The sequence below is a fragment of the Carex rostrata genome, chromosome 35 (genome assembly GCF_964058835.1).
Source record: "Carex rostrata chromosome 35, lpCarRost1.2, whole genome shotgun sequence".
In the NCBI taxonomy this organism is placed as follows: Eukaryota; Viridiplantae; Streptophyta; class Magnoliopsida; order Poales; family Cyperaceae; genus Carex; species Carex rostrata.
Window position 1 is genome coordinate 1784340 of NC_135952.1, and position 16327 is coordinate 1800666.

At 36.1% G+C, this 16327-nt stretch overlaps 1 protein-coding gene across 2 annotated transcripts; it reads left to right on the forward strand.

The window, feature by feature from the left end:
• Positions 1 to 2789: 2789 nt before the first annotated feature.
• Positions 2790 to 8073, forward strand: LOC144549576 (65-kDa microtubule-associated protein 1-like). 2 transcript variants are annotated; one of them, XM_078298350.1, is made up of 9 exons: positions 2790 to 2920; positions 3462 to 3671; positions 4158 to 4403; positions 5011 to 5232; positions 5635 to 5790; positions 6192 to 6503; positions 7026 to 7113; positions 7209 to 7362; positions 7489 to 8073. In XM_078298350.1, exons 1-9 carry the CDS (start codon positions 2846 to 2848, stop codon positions 7514 to 7516), a joined length of 1491 nt encoding a protein of 496 aa, XP_078154476.1. In that variant the 5' UTR covers positions 2790 to 2845; the 3' UTR covers positions 7517 to 8073. The 2 variants fall into 2 exon arrangements, with proteins under 2 accessions (XP_078154476.1, XP_078154475.1); XM_078298349.1 differs by having other exon boundaries at positions 7209 to 7357.
• The last annotated feature ends 8254 nt before the right edge of the window (positions 8074 to 16327 follow it).

The window sequence follows — 16327 nt, forward strand, 5'->3', positions numbered from 1 at the left end:
TACTAATTTCAGATGTCCGGTAAGACTCCAGATTAACAGAACAGTTTATTAGTCAGATCGGTGGATCAACTAGATCAATTGAAACAATACTGATATGTTCAGAAATAACACTTTTCTATGGGTGTACCCTCGCAAATAATTGTATAATTAATATACACGAGATATAACTGTAACATTATATATATTCAAATATAATAGAAAACCTAATTTATAGATATAATTCAAAATTAACACCTAAAATTAAATTAAAATAGTGAATTTAATAAACACGACTGAATATTTTTCTTTAAGGTTGAAGAATTTAACGACCCAATTTTTTAATTTTTATTTGATAAGTAGCAGAAGGTTATTTTGTAATAACAATAAATTATGTCTCTTATAAAAGATAAAGCAGTTCAATAAATGACACCGAAAATTAAAATAAATAATAAAATAGTAACGTACAATTATTATTTTGAAAAGAAATAAATATAGACAACTTTTTTTACATACGTATTGATTTTTTAATAGTAATAAACTTGAGGACTTGTGAATAAATTTTGTAAGATAAAATAAATCTAACGATACGGAAGTTTGAATGGCGTACAGCCGTACAGAGCCTCCAAAAGAGTTCATATCCTTTGCATTAACTCAAAAAGGGAATCTTTTGAGTTAATGAATCTCAACCGTCTGATTTATTTTAAAATTTGTGTAAATTAGATTTGTTTTAAGATTTGTGATTAATATTAAATGCTCATATATTATAGACAGAAAGTAATCGTTTAAAATTAAACGGTTGAGATTCATTAACTCAAAAGATTATCTTTTGAGTTAATGCACTAAAAAGTAGATAAAAGTTTGACGGTTTTAACGGGTTAACAACATAAACGGTTTTCTAAATGAATCAAATCGGAAAGGCATCAGGGTTCCCTTTTTTTGGGTCCAGTCGTCTTATTCAGTCCGATTTTGATAACATTGCTAATTTTTCTAGAACAAATGGACATATATATGTTGTATCTAAATTAATCTTTTTTTATTATTCTCAGTAGTTCAAGATTAATGCTTCTTTCATATTATTTTTGTATTTTTTTTTTCGATCCAAATGTAACTTAACTCTTTATTTAGATGAAGAGTTGAGGAAGTTGAGAAAATCTCACAATAAATTTTTATTTGGTTGGATATTCAATAGGAAGGTAAGGTTGAAGTGACTTTTTCTAATCTCCAACATTTTTTATAGAATTTATATTTTATTAATTTTCAAATTAAAAATATAACAAAGATAAAATAAGATGAATCAAATAAAATAAGAGTTATAAAAAATATCATAACATTCCATTCCTTCTGAGTAGAACTAGGGTGTTCTTAAGTTCATCAAGTTTTTTAAGTCTAAAATCCGTCAAATCGGCTTCAAATGACGAATTAAAACTATTGAAATCCGCATATCCGTTTACATGTGATAAATGTAGAAGAACAATAAATTGAGAGAGAAGTATTTCTTTTACTAATGATTTATTAATCTCATTACATTTACAAGGAGGCTTTATATAGCCTTGTAGAATCTTGTAGAATCATCTACAGAAAGCCTAACAGCTGTCCTAACAACCTTGCTAAATAGAATTACTTAACAGCTGTCCTAACAATATTTCCTAACAACCTTTGACTGTGGTCAAACTTATGTAATATCTATCAACATGTAAAAATTTTAAACATTCAAATTAATTTAGTATAAAATCAAGCGGTCAAAATTAGAAGGTTAATAAATTAATTTTAATGCATTTATTTTTAATTTTTTTTTAATCTTTTGACTCTATGTAAAATTAATTTTAAAATAATTTTTTTTTAAAATATAGACACATCACTCATAGTTAAATTTTAATGATTCAAATTCATCATTTAAAGTTAATTTAATGAATTTTATACTTGATTTCTTCCTATTTCAGTATTTCGTTCCCTCTCTCCAACTTTTCTTTTATCAAATTTCAAAGTTTTGTCACAAAGGATATCATTCGGCCGCAGAAAGCTATTCAAATCCACTTTTTAGTAATAGTCTACGTGATGGAACAGGTGTGGGGGAGAAACCGAAGTCCAGTCAGATCCGTTCTATCTGCATTAAGATTTGTGTACATTAGGACTCACGTAATCGTAAAGCTTCAGAGTGAATCTTAAAGCAAATCGGACGGATAATACCGGGTAGCGGACCTAATTTGGTTCAGATGTGAACGGAGGTCGAATGGTTCTTTGACGCACTAAGAACACCTTTGACTCATTCCTCTGTTAATACATTACTCTGAGGTAATACGATATTTCAATTTTAATATTAACCGTCCGATCAGAATCCGGAAATCCAATAATGCCTTTAATATTCGTGCGAATTCTAATCGAATGGTCCGTATGTAAAAGGATATATTCTGTTACCTTAGGGATATGAATTCTTTCTTTTGTCGGGAGTATAAACATAATTCTCTCAGTTCTCTAATCTGGCTCTGTCGCTTTCGCTCTCCCGCTCTTTCTCTCTCGTGCTCTCGCTCTCTATAACTGGGAAGAAGTTTGAAACCTCGAATTCTCTTTTCGCGCCAAGGTGAACTAATCGACCTTGCACTTGATCGAAAACCTTAGCATTTCAAGATTTTTATTATTTATTGCTTTGATTTGTTGTTTGATTGTATTCGATTTGCGATTCTTGTTTAAAGGAGTACAAGTTTTAGGGTTTTAGAAAATTTATTGGGAGTTATTTTTATGTACTTAAAAATAATATTTTCCTTTTTCTAGCCTCTTTTCTAATTTTCACAATTTCCTTTTTTTTTGCTGGTTTTTCTTAGTCTCTTACTCACTGTGGCATTTATTCAAACAGGTTGTTTACGGGAAAATGGTGGCTCGGGGAGAGAGCAATGACACCTTGATAGGTCAAACCACATGTGCGACTTTGATGCACCAGTTGGAGGTAAATCTTTTGTTTTTCTCAAGGTTTCATGTAATGCGAAAAAGCCGTGTGAACCTGAGCCCGGCCAGCAAGCAACCCTGATCTGAAAGGATGTATAAATGGTACACAGGCCTAGTTGAAACTCTGTTACACAACCTGATAACGTGGGCCCGCTTGGGTTGTACCTAGACTTGATACAACCCAATGAAAAAACTTTATCCTTACCCATACCCGATAAGCGAATGAAATTTTTTTTACCCATAACCATCTTATCGAATACGGTATGGGTCGGGTAAACGAATGATAGAAGGGCACCATTGAATAGATATATATGGGCCATAAATAACACTAATCATATCATGCATCATCCTTACCCGTTATTTAACGAACAAAAAAACTATACCCATACCGTCTTATCGGATACTATATGTGTCGGCTAAATGGATAAAATGGTACCATTGACACCCCTGAATCGTGGATCAATAATCGAAAGCAACCCAGAACCATGGATATTGCATCTGACTCAACCGGTTACCTTATCTAATTAATACTCTGTTGGCAGGTGATATGGGATGAGGTGGGAGAAAGTGACGAAGATAGAGATAAGATGCTGCTGCAGCTGGAGCAGGAGTGCCTTGAAGTGTATAAGAGAAAGGTTGACCAGGCTGCTAAGTCGAGAGCAATGCTTCTACAGTCATTGGCTGATGCAAGGGCTCACCTTGTCCGGCTTGTCTCTGCGCTTGGAGAGAAATCACTTTCTGACATCCCCATTGTAAGTTGATAAGTTGAATTCCATCACTCCATATTTATTTGTAATGTTTGTTTGGTGTTTAAATGAAGTTTTATGTTGATGTCAATGGTTTATTCCTGTCCAAAATAGCTACAAATCCCTAGTAAATGTTTAATTGTAATATTGGATAGAAAATGATATGGATTGTGTAAAATGGTGCATTATAGACAGCAACAAAGTAGCTATTTCTTGTTTTTAGACAAGAAGCTTGTCTGCCCTACCCATTTTTTTTCTTTATAATTGTATCTCAATTAACCTCTATTCCTAACATGAGCATAAAAGTAGCTATTTTAGAGGGTCATTGACATCCGTCATCTTACAGCAGTGTACATGAAATTTAAGAATATGCAAAGTGGTATATTGGGATTTGGGGTTTTTAGATGATCTTTGGCATTATGACTACTCTTTTTTATTTTATTCTATCAATCCTTTTGCTGGCTTTTTCTTGACCATTTTTTTTATTTATAGCCTGACAAATCAACTGGGACCATAAAAGAGCAATTGGCCGCTGTGACCCCAACGCTTGACCGCTTGTGCAAGCAAAAGGAAGAGAGAGTGAATGAGTTCATGCAAGTTCAGTTGCAGATTCAGAGCATTGAAGGGGAAATTACTGGAGAGAGAGTAACCAGTACACCACAAGTGGACAAACAAGACTTGTCTCTTGACAAACTACAAAAGTACCAGTCTCAGTTAAAGGAGCTACAGAAAGAAAAGGTACAAATGAAAGTTTTTTTTTTTACTGTAATGTGCATAGGGGTGTTCATTGGGTCCGGTTTATTTGGTTTTCAACCGAGCCAAATAAGTTTTTATTGAATGGTTCGGTTAAATTTTTGGATTACTTCAGTTTTTTTATGTTTGGATCGGTTTATATTTTTCAAAACCACATAGACCGAACTGACTGAACTCAATATGGTTTAAATCCATATTTTAGTGCGATCGATGGTTTGCTTCTTTTTTACCTCACTGATGACTTTTTGGACTCAAAATGAGGAAATTTTTTTGTTTGGATATTTTAGAACATCTTCATATTTTGTATGGAATTGAACAATGTGTGTAATGTCAATAACTTCTATATATAAGTCATATTTATTTCTATGATTATTAAATGTATTATTTGTGTAGGTATTGATTTTTGACCTTCTAAAATTTAATCTCTCTTATTTCGGTTCAACCAAACAAACCAAATAAAATTTTGGTCTGGCTATTCTAATTCGGTTTTGACCGAACTGGCCCAATGAACATCCCTATCTATATGTGCAGCCTTCAATGTTTTTCTCAGTTGTTATATTGCTAGAGTCTTTGTATTCTTTTTTTTTTGCAGAGTGACAAATTGCGTAAGGTTCGTGCTCTAGTAAGCATGGTGCATGATTTGTGTGTGGTTTTGGGGATGGATTTCTTTGGCACAATTACTGAGGTTGATCCAAGTCTTAACAGCTCTTCCGGGCCCGCTATTCAGTCTAAGAGCATTAGTAACCAAACTGTAGCGGAGCTTTCAAAAATACTTGCTACTCTTAAAAAGGATAAGTTGAAGAGGCTTCAAAAGGTAACCTCCTTTTTGTCTTTTTTCTTCATTTATTAAAACATTGTGTGTACCTTTGGTGCCGCTTGCTTTCTTTCCTTCCTTGGTCTTCTCTGAATTAGCAACTACTACTATGAATCTATGATATGGAATCCTGTGTGTTTTTTTTTATTTATTTATTTATTTACAAAAAAATGGAAGTATGTGGGACAGCCTTGCAAAGTGTCAGATATACTCACCTTACCCTCTTCTCATATCATTTTTATATGTCCAAAGTTATCTTGCCTCTCCTCGAATTAGCATATCAGATAGGCAATATATGTATATAAAAAGTTTATTTTGAATTATATTATTTATATTAAAAGAGTTGCTTAAACTGTGTTTAACTGTTTATCTTGAACTAATTTTTGGATATCATATGCATAGCTTCAAGAGCTGGCTACTCGACTAATGGACATTTGGAATTTAATGGATACATCCAATGAAGAGAGGAACTTATTTTCACATGTCACATGTCATATCTCATCTGATGTAGATGAGGTAGCGGGTCCCGGGGTTCTAGCTCTCGATGTATTAGATCAGGTCTGATGTTTTAAATTTATTTTATTACATTGCAAAAAGAAAGAAGAATATGTTTTAAGTTTGTAAAAAAACATATGTAAGAAGTAAATGGTGTTTTGAAAGTACATATAGCATTTGGCCAGATACTTGGGTTACCCTCAACATGTGACCAACTCTGACCACATTGTTTGGATAGTAAATAGCGCCTAATTGTAAAATTATATGATGGAAAAGAACATTTAAATATTGGAAAGGTTGCACATGACTCTGCTGAGTCCACCTTTTTTCTATTCTAAATTTAAACTTAATCAAACCAAACCCATCAGGTATTGAGCTCTAAATTATATATATGTTTGCAGAAATATGTATATAAATAATTTGTACTCCCACTAATAAAAAAAACATATCATATAATAAAATAGGCGGAGGTAGAAGTGCAGAGGCTTGATCTTCTCAAGGCTACTAAAATGAAAGAAATAGCCCAGAAAAAACAACTCGAACTAGAAGAGATCTATGAACGGGCTCATGTGAAGGTTGACACTATTGCACCATTTGAGAGCATCTTGGCTGTCATTGAGGTGGGTAGTTTTGACCCATTGGAGTTGTTACAAGAGATGGAGAAACTGGTTGAAAAAGCCAAGGAGGAGTCGATGAGTCGAAAGGAAATTTTGGATAAGGTTGACAAGTGGATGTTGTCTTGTGATGAGGAGAGCTGGCATGATGACTACAGTCAGGTATTGTACATTTTTTTTTGTTGGTTATTGTATTGGTAATTTGGTATAGGTACTGATTGGATCTGTGAGTTAAACTGGATAAATAGAAATGAAGATAGTTTAGTTGCTGGTGTTGCATTGCATTTAGTTGTTGGTTATTGTATTGCAAATTTTGAAGTTGTTTGCACGAATCTTGATGTGAATCGGATGGCTCCGACTGGGCTCCGGACTGCCCCTGCTTCCCAGGTAAATATGATCCATGGATTCTAGTTGGCATGGCAACAATGGGTATGATGAAATGTCATGTAGTGGGACCTGGATTAGAGTTAAGATGGCAAGATTATAAATTACGTATGTTTTATTGGAGGCTTTTTTATCCTACATGTGGTTTTTTATCTCTCCTATGAGCACTTGAGATGTTTTTGACTAATTTGAAACCATGAGTTCATGTAGTGTGTTGATAAAATTATATGAGGTCAAAACTAAAATCCAGATTCTCCTTTAGCAAATTTAGTTTTTAATTTTCATCATTACTTTGATCAGGATCAAAACAGATACAATGCTGGCAGAGGTGCACATTTGAACCTTAAACGTGCAGAGAAGGCCCGTATCCTGGTCAATAAAATCCCAGGTAAAAAAAACTTACTATTTTTATACTATTGATTTGTCCTAATTAGTGTTAATTGCACTTAAAACCGTTTGTTGTCACCTATGATGACATGGCAGCCCTTGTGGACACACTAGCAGCAAAGACTCAGGCATGGGAGGCAGAAAAGGGCATGCCTTTCACCTACGATGGGGTCCCACTACTTGCCATGTTAGATGACTATAAGTTGCTCAGGCAAAACAAGGAAGATCAAAAACGTCGTCTCAGGGTAAAGTATAAACTAACTTCTATTATAAAACCTAGGTCTGGTGATTGATTAATGCTTTAGCGTCAGGAGTCACTGTACACAATTTACTGATATTGCTTCAAATTTATCTAATCGTTCTAATTATGTTGCAGGATCAGAAGAAAGTTCATGAGCAATTGACCACAGAGAAGGAGGCTCTATTTGGGTCAAAGCCCGGCCCGGCCCGGCCACATACCTTGAAGAAAACTACTGGGCCCCGAGCGACCAGTAGCACGCCAAATGGAGGCACTGGAAGCAAGCGGCTCACTACGAATCAGAATGGGTCCCGCTCTACCACCCGAAATGGGCAGAAGGATCCTGCCCGACCCTCTGCTCCTGTGAACTACGTTGCTATAGCGAAAGATGACACAGCATCTCATGTGTCAAGCAATAACCCTGTTAGTGCTGGAACTGGTTCACCTTGAACCTGTGTAGACCAGATCTGGTATATATATATATTAGGATAATTGGTTTACATATGTAAGCTGTTTTAGTGTTTAGGTAAATTTTGGAGGACTAGTTGACAAATCTTCTGAGGAAGAACCAACTTTTAGGGTTTCAATGGAGAAACCAATTTTGAATTGTTAAGATTTGCACATAAAAAATAGAAAGAAAGATTATTGTGATCTGATCTATAAGGAAATGTAGAAAAGGAGATTCAGAAACTGATCTGTTTTGCAAGCAATACATAATGGTATATTTTTTTATCTTGAGATTTGCAACTATAATTGCCTTCAACTTCAACTTCAACTTCAAATTATTATTATTTTTTATTTTTTTGCTGTTTTTTATTGAAAAAAGTTCCTCTAGACAGTGGTTTCTTATGCAAAAAAGAAATCTGAATTATTAAAGAAGTAAACCATTAAATCAGCAACAATAATTCTAGACCATGTTTGCAAATTACTATATATTAAATAAAATTCAGAAACAAAAATAACATTAGTTGGCCAATCACAGAATTCATTTTACTTGGAAGAAAAATGCTTTCTGAGCTCTCAGTTCTAGCTGAGAACTCTACCCTCTCGAAGCTCCTCCTTATCCAACTCCAGTCGACAGTATTCAAATTATTTGTTTCAAATCTTAAAGCAGAAGTTTTGGATTTGATTTCTCATGTTAGAGAGGTTTAAATTTATATATATATATTTTTTCAAATAGTCCATAAAGCAAACCTCAAGTATTGTATGATACATGCGACAGCTTCTCAAAGTTGAGACCAGTAAAGTTTTTGTCAAGTTGATTTATGTTATTCTTGTTTAGATGGATTTTATTACTTAATTATGGCTTAAATTATTATTTTATTTGGTTGGAACTTATTTAATCATGATTTAAAATATTCATTGCATTGTATATTGTTACATTTGATGTATATTATTGCTTATTCTCTAAAAAAATGTATATTATTGCTTAAAAATGTATTGTTGTACTCATGATGACAATTTCATTAATGCAGTGTATTCTATTAGTCAGCAAAAATTCCTTGTTATTTGGTTCATTTTTTTTCTTTCTAAGCAATTGATAACAATCAGCAAACATTTATAATTACAACATAATTCAAATTTAAAAGCTAATAAGACATAATATAGAAACAAATTACAACTAAATTAAAATTCCAAAATATCAGCAGTGCCTACTCTATAAATTAAAGAACATCAAGGTTTTTAAATTAAAAAAAATAAATTACTTAATTTAAAGCACAACATAACTAGAGGTTAGAAATGTAAATCAAGTGACAACATAGGTCACATTGTCAAGTAAATCTAATTTCTCTGTCGACTCTGTCTCCACAAAGCATTTTTAATATTATCTCGAACAACATCTCCTGCAGCAATGTCAGTAGCACTCGGCAACTCTCTTGAATCCACTGATTCCACATTGTCATGTGTGAATTCCATATTTACCGAGGCATCAAAAAACCGATCCGATGCATTTTGCATTTTTATGAAATTATGAATTATGCAGCAAGCCATAACAACCAAGGTTTGTTTCCTAAACCGTAAACATGGCGGCATTCGCTCGAGAATTTTGAAACGCATTTTCAAAACTCCAAAAGTTCTCTCAATCACATTCCTAACTTGAGCATGCCGATGATTATACAAAGCTTCCGGGACCGTATAACGAGAAACCCTAGTTTGACAATTGAATTTCACAGCATGATATGGATGATTTTTATATGGAGTTAGAAAGTTTGGTGTGTTTGCAAAACCCGAATCAACAAGATAGTACCTGCCATTAGGTACGGTAAAACCGTCATCCTCTATAGCCCAATTCAACACTCTCATATCTGATGCCGATCCTTCCCATCCAACAACAACATAAAGAAAAATCATATCAAATGAGCATGCAACGAGAACATTCTGAGACAGAGTTCCTTTCTTGTTACGAAATCGTTCTATGTTCTTGTTCACAACAGCCGGAATATGCATTCCATCGATCACAACAGCCGGAAGATTCATAATGAGATTTTGTTATGTGAATTTTAAAAATGTTGATTTGTGGGAAAGAAAGAAATACGGGTTTTAAATTAATACCTTGAAGAACTGATTTCTACTATTCGTATCCGAATCGGGTTGTTTTATGTATTCATCATGCAAACCAAGTATAGCCTTCAAAACATCCTTGAAAAGTCGGTATATAGACTCAAAAGAGTGTTGAAAGTATTCTCCGATTAAGCGCATGACCGATACATAACAAAAAAATGGCCAATTGTTCTGGTAGTTGCCATGATTGTATTGAGTTTGTTGGATATTCTTTGACACAAAATGTGAAAATTGGCCGTCGACATTCGAAAAATGTCATAACATCGGTTTGGATCGCCCGATAAAATATTGTTCACACATTGTGCTCCTGTGATTTCTCTCTTGTTTTGAACTCTCCTAGTATGAAGTGACGCACTCGCATCTTCAAGAAATGCTATGATAAGATTATCAAATGCTTCGGAAAACCACATCTCCTCGATCCTCTAAAATCCATGCAAGTATAGTCTTTGTTTCCATAACTAGTTACCAGAAAAATAAAGAAATTGGTCAACTAATCGGTTGAGCATCTATGTAAGTTTATATTTGTTTTATGGCTATCTTGAATTGATTAAAATAAGAGCCTATGGTACTATGCATAGCGCACTTTGGTCCATACTATGGATATCTCCATTTTCAAAGTTCAAAATCTATACTGCTCAACATGATTTACATATGAAAATGTGCTTGGATGCCAAATATTAGATTTTTTTTTTAGAATTTTTTTACTATCTATTTAAATAGGTACAAAATCACTTGATCAAAAGATTCTGGATAATCCGAAGTAGTGATTGCCTACCTATCTAAAATAATAGTAAATAAATCCTAAAAAAAATATAAAATTTAACCTCTAAGTATATTTTCATATAGAGATCATGATGAACGGCTCAGATCAACTATTTGGACGTTGAAAATGAAGAAATGGATCCATAGTACGGACGAAACTGCGCTATGCATAGTACCATAGCCTCACTCAAAAGTAATATTAGCATCACATTAAAAAGACTAGCACAAGGTTCTGAATATCTATTATTTAGCAATGAGTTGTGTCGAATTGGGTTAGTAACATTTTTTTGTTCCCTGTGATGGATTTAAGTGAGAAGGAAAACAAATTAAACTACTGTAACGGGTTCAGTTTTCTCTTAACCCAATACAATATACGACAGGAACAAAGAGAAAGAAGATAAAAATACAGCATACCTTTAATTAAGCTGACGATAGTCAGATCATGAACATTTTTCTTCGAAGCGACTTCTTCTCTCATTTTTTTCGATGTAACTTCTATTTGATGATTCCATCCAGCTCTCGTCTCCAGTACCTCCTTCCAGCATGTTTAAAGCTATTATTTTTTTTTAAATAACTAAATTAAATTAACAACAAACAGCATTGCTAATTAACAACCTAACACAATTACACTGTATTTTCTTTACTTTGTTACAAAACCCTTGTAACATCCTATCATCAATGAAATGAGAGCTTGACTCTTATTTTTCCTCAAAAAAAAAAAACAACCTAACACAATAACAACCAATTTCCGAATGACATATGTCAAGGTAAGAGCTTTTCTGGTTTTATGTGATTCTCCGTGTTTCGGGTTACAACTAATTATTTGGTTTTGGTACCTTAGCAACCTGCCTCCGAAATTTTTATTAATAGGAAATATATTATTGGATGATAGCTGTATGTAGATAAACAAAAGCTAAAATGGAAGAGCGATAGCAAGAGCGATAAAATTGGCGATTTAGGCGATCAGCGAGAGAGAAAAAGAAAAAGAAAAAGAAAAAGAAAAAAAAAAAAAAAAAAAGAGAAGAAGAAGAGAAAATCGTAGGCAATCTCGAAATCTCTCACAGGCCTATGGCCTTGCACAGAGCCCGCCAAATGGAGCTCGCCCGAGCTCAATTTGCTTCGCTAATGGCGGACAGCCCGCCTAATCTTGGCCCAGTAAGGCGTAATTCATATAAGGATTCGCTGCTGTCACCGTCTAAAGCAATTCCTTCCTCTGCTGCTCCGATCCGCACACGAGAAGCTCAGATTCAACACATTCGAAACAAAATTGAAGAGATCCGTCGATCTTCCACACTATCTCGCCCAGTGTGTATGCGATGCGGCATGAAAGGACATTTAGCAGTTGCTTGTCGCGACCCGCCGATTTGTTTTATTTGTAACAAAACTGGTCATAAAGGTATCTCCTGCCATTCGGTTTCGGTCACTTCACCTCCCATCCCATCCACTCAGGCAACTCACAAGAGCAAGGAGGCGCAAACCATGGCGCCACCGGCGCATCGGAGAGGTTTTCCGCGATCTCGGCCTTATCATCCAGGCGGAAGAGCATCCCATGGCAGACCACCTGGTCCTGGGATTGATTCACCCTTCGACTGACGGCCAGCCACCACTGGAGCGTCATTCTCATGCTCCCAGACCTCCGATACCCCCTCATTTCCGACCACAACCTCAGCCCTTCCGTCCGCCTCTCCCAATGGCTCAACGCAGGCCTCCAGTTCAACAAACTCCACCGGACAGACCGATCCAGAGTCGAGATACTCGACCCACAGAACCTGTGCGCCCTAGGGTGGTAGAACCTGCTGTTGAACCACCGATCCAGAGGTCTGTTCATCCACCTATCCTGATGTTTAATTCTACTCCAGAATCTGAAGCAATTGACCGCGAGTTGCAGTTGAGTTTCTTACTTGACGATATTGCTGGCTGGGGCCCTGAAAAGGTGGAACGCTTACTCCGATTCTCGTATCCGCCATTCCTTTGGGTGGTTCAGGTACTAGATGAATTTGTTTATCTTATCCAAGCACCATCTGATGAGTGGGCTCACTCGGCTACTAGAAAAAAATGGATACGAATGGAAGATATCCAGTTTCCTATTCTCAAATGGGATCCGAGCTTTAATGTGGGTAAACGATTGCAGTCAGTTTGGATCAGGCTTACTGGTTTTCCTTACAATCTCTGGGAATGGGGGGAATTCAACTCACTAGTCAGCCCTTTTGGTGCTATAGTCCTTGAACTTGACCCAGGAACACGTTCTCGGTATGATTACCGGTTTGCTAGACTCAGAATTGGCATTAGTAACATCTCGGTTCTACCTAGATATCATAGTGTTAACCGTAGGAATACCAATGGTTTTGTTGCCACCTATGACCTTGAATTTGAAATTGAAACGGACCAAACAGAGAGCATACATGCATGGAGGGGCCGGCTGAACGGCCGACCATACCCCAATGGCACTCCATTTGGAGTCAAACCCCAGGTTCCTGTTCCTCAATTTTCTGCCACCAACCAGTCTGTAACCAATCCTCCTGAGCCTGTCTCACACCCAACAAATCCTGAGGATATGGATGAAGATCTCTTAGATCCTAATCCAGGCAGTACCACCATTCCCCCTCGAGATACCTTTTCTGAACATGGCCCGCCTGTTTCTTCCATCTATCAACCTCCTCCCTACCATACTACTCGTCCCACACCTCCTTTTAGACATGTTCTCCATGGTCCTTCTCCCCAGCCGCCTAGGCAGAGAGGGGTGGTGATCGCTGAACCCTCTCCTAGAGCACGACCAATGCTCGGTAAATCCCCTCCTGGCAAGGGGAAAAAACCACTCTCAGCCTCCAAATGCTCTGATGAGATAAACAAGCTTGGAGATGGTTATGAAACCTCTGACTCTGATGAAGATTCGTTTGAAAATGCTCTAAATGCAATCCTACACATGGACAAAGGGCTCGGACTTGGGTCTACTTCTGCTGCCCCGCAACAAGGAGATCAATCTGATCCCCCAGCAGATTCTGGCATCGCTCAACAGCCTACTGCTGCTGAGATACCCTATGCTAATTCATCCTCAGAAAACAAAATGGTAGCTCATAGCCCGTTACATTATGTTCCACTAGAAACCGACCTCACCATTCAGAATCCTGATAGTGACAGTGACCTCCTAGGCGATGGTCTAGATCACTTACTTGATGAGGAACCATTGTCGGTGCGAGCCAAAAGATTGCAAGTTCAGAAAGAGAAAAGCAAAAATCTCCAACCCAAAACACCACCTCCCAAATCCAAAAAAGCTGACCACACAAAACCACCCAACTCAATACGATTTTCACCTGCTGTAGCAACTAGAACCATCACTTTGAGGCGACAGAGTGTGAGTCCAGCTAGAAGGACTAAGCAGCATCATAGGCCTCGTTCCAGAACCAAAAAACCAGTCAATTCTGCCTCTCCTTCCTCGGTTGATAAAACAGTGACTGAAAGCTTGGCTATGTCTACCGACTATGTCACCACACCTGAAGTGAATTTAGAGAGTTATCATAGGAAGTATCTCATACCAGTCCTTAGACGAAGTGTTAGGCTGCAAGTGAATACCACTCAGACGCCCATCATGAAAAGGGCGCAAAAAAGGAAAGCTAATGGATCACACATACACAAAGGTAACTCATTGTTGATTTCTTATCCTTACAATAGATTAACTATAGATCAAATTACTGAACTATTTGGAGTGTATCAGATAAAATTAGGAGCTACTCCACAGGATAGACTTGTTCTTATCTCAGCTATTAAGCATATGGGGAGGGCTCAATTTGAACAGGTTTTGAAAGAATTAGCTAATAAACCTAAAGATTTAGATGGTACATCATGCCTTAGCTTAGCTCAGCTTTCTAATGCTAGGATAGATACCATTGTCAATAGGAATAGGGTAGAGCATAGTGTTTCATGAATATACTAACATGGAACATTAGAGGGATGAATTCCCCAAGAAAAAGACATGCTTTAGCTGATATCATACATCAACATAATATTGATATAATTGCAATTCAAGAAACTAAAAAAGACACATTCTCTCAAAGGATTCTTAACTCCCTTTCTCATAGGCTGGATATTTGGCTTTATGTCCCATCAGCTGGTAGGTCGGGAGGGATATTATTCGGGGGGGATAGTAACAAAATCAATATTATCTCTCATAGTCAACACAAATACTGTTTAGATATTCATTTGGAGAATAAATTAGATAACTCAGTATGGCAACTTACAATTGTTTATGGTCCTACTATTCGCAAATTCAAACCAGATTTTTGGAAGGAATTAGATATGATTCGATTGGGACAGCATACCACCTAGATTTTATGTGGAGACTTCAATGTTATTAGAACACAGAAAGAGAAGTCAGGTCCAGCTTTTGACATCAAAATTAGTCACATGTTTAACTCTTTTATTAATAGACATCATCTAGTTGAACATACACTACATAATAGGAAGTATACATGGTCAAGCGGCACCAAATTTGCATTATTAGATCGCTTTTTTACAACCATCGATTGGGACCGTATGTATCCTGCTAGTTTAGTTAAAGATCTTAGTAAACATGGTTCAGACCATTGCCCTTTGATACTACAAGGTGTTACCTCAGGTTGTATTACACAAACACATTTCCGATTAGATCCACTATGGTTAGAGGACGAAGAGTTTATTAGGCTTATAAATAAATGGTGGCTAGAAAACCAACTATCTTTACATGATGTAGCAGCTAATTGGAATCATAAACTAGGTCGTATACGCCGGAAAATTAAAGGTTGGGCTAAGAATCACTATGGGAAAAAGAACAAAGAAAAAACTCGCATTCATACTCGATTGCATGAGTTAGAACTCATTCAGGAATGTAGGCCTTTTCATGAGCAGGAATATCTAGAATGGAAAACCCTTAAGGCTACATTAGAGAATATATACTTAGAAGATGAAAAGTATTGGAAACATAGGGCTAAGCATCAATGGCTAGAGGAAGGCGATCAAAATACCAAATACTTTCATGTCATGGTCAATCATAGAAAAAAGAAAAATAGAATCAATAGCTTAATCATTAATAATCAGCCTACTCAATCACTTGCTGAAATTAAAGAACATGTTAGTAGCTACTATAAGAATATTTTAGGCACAGCTGAATATAAATATGCTAGCTTAGGGGATAACTTTTGGGATACTGTCGACACAATCACAGAGGAGGAAAATACTATTCTAACTCTCCCTTTCACTTTAGAGGAAATCAAAACTGCTTTGTTTGATTGTGCACCACATGGTGCACCGGGCCCAGATGGGATACCCTTCTCTTTTTACCAAAATTTTTGGGAATTAGTTAAGGCTGATTTGTTTTTACTTTGTAAACAATTCTACCAAAATAGTCTACAGCTAGATAAGATTAACAAATCTATTATATGTCTTATACCAAAAGAAAGAGATGCATCCCTTATTAGCAAATATAGACCAATTAGTCTCGTTAATTGTAGTTTCAAACTTATATCTAAAATCTTAACCCATAGACTCACTGCCATCATGTCTCGAATTATCGATGACAGCCAATCGGCCTTTTTGCCAACTAGATATATATTAGACAATGTGATATTAGGACATGAACTTATCCACTATAGTCACCAGCACAACCAGCCAGGAGTTGTTA

Bases quoted from the DNA above. Each gene is read 5' to 3' on its own strand.
- LOC144549576 (XM_078298349.1), top strand. From the start codon at position 2,846: ATGGTGGCTCGGGGAGAGAGCAATGACACCTTGATAGGTCAAACCACA. The intron at 2,921-3,461 runs GTAAATCTTTTG...CTCTGTTGGCAG, and splicing joins CTTTGATGCACCAGTTGGAG to GTGATATGGGATGAGGTGGG. The intron at 3,672-4,157 runs GTAAGTTGATAA...TTTTATTTATAG, and splicing joins CACTTTCTGACATCCCCATT to CCTGACAAATCAACTGGGAC.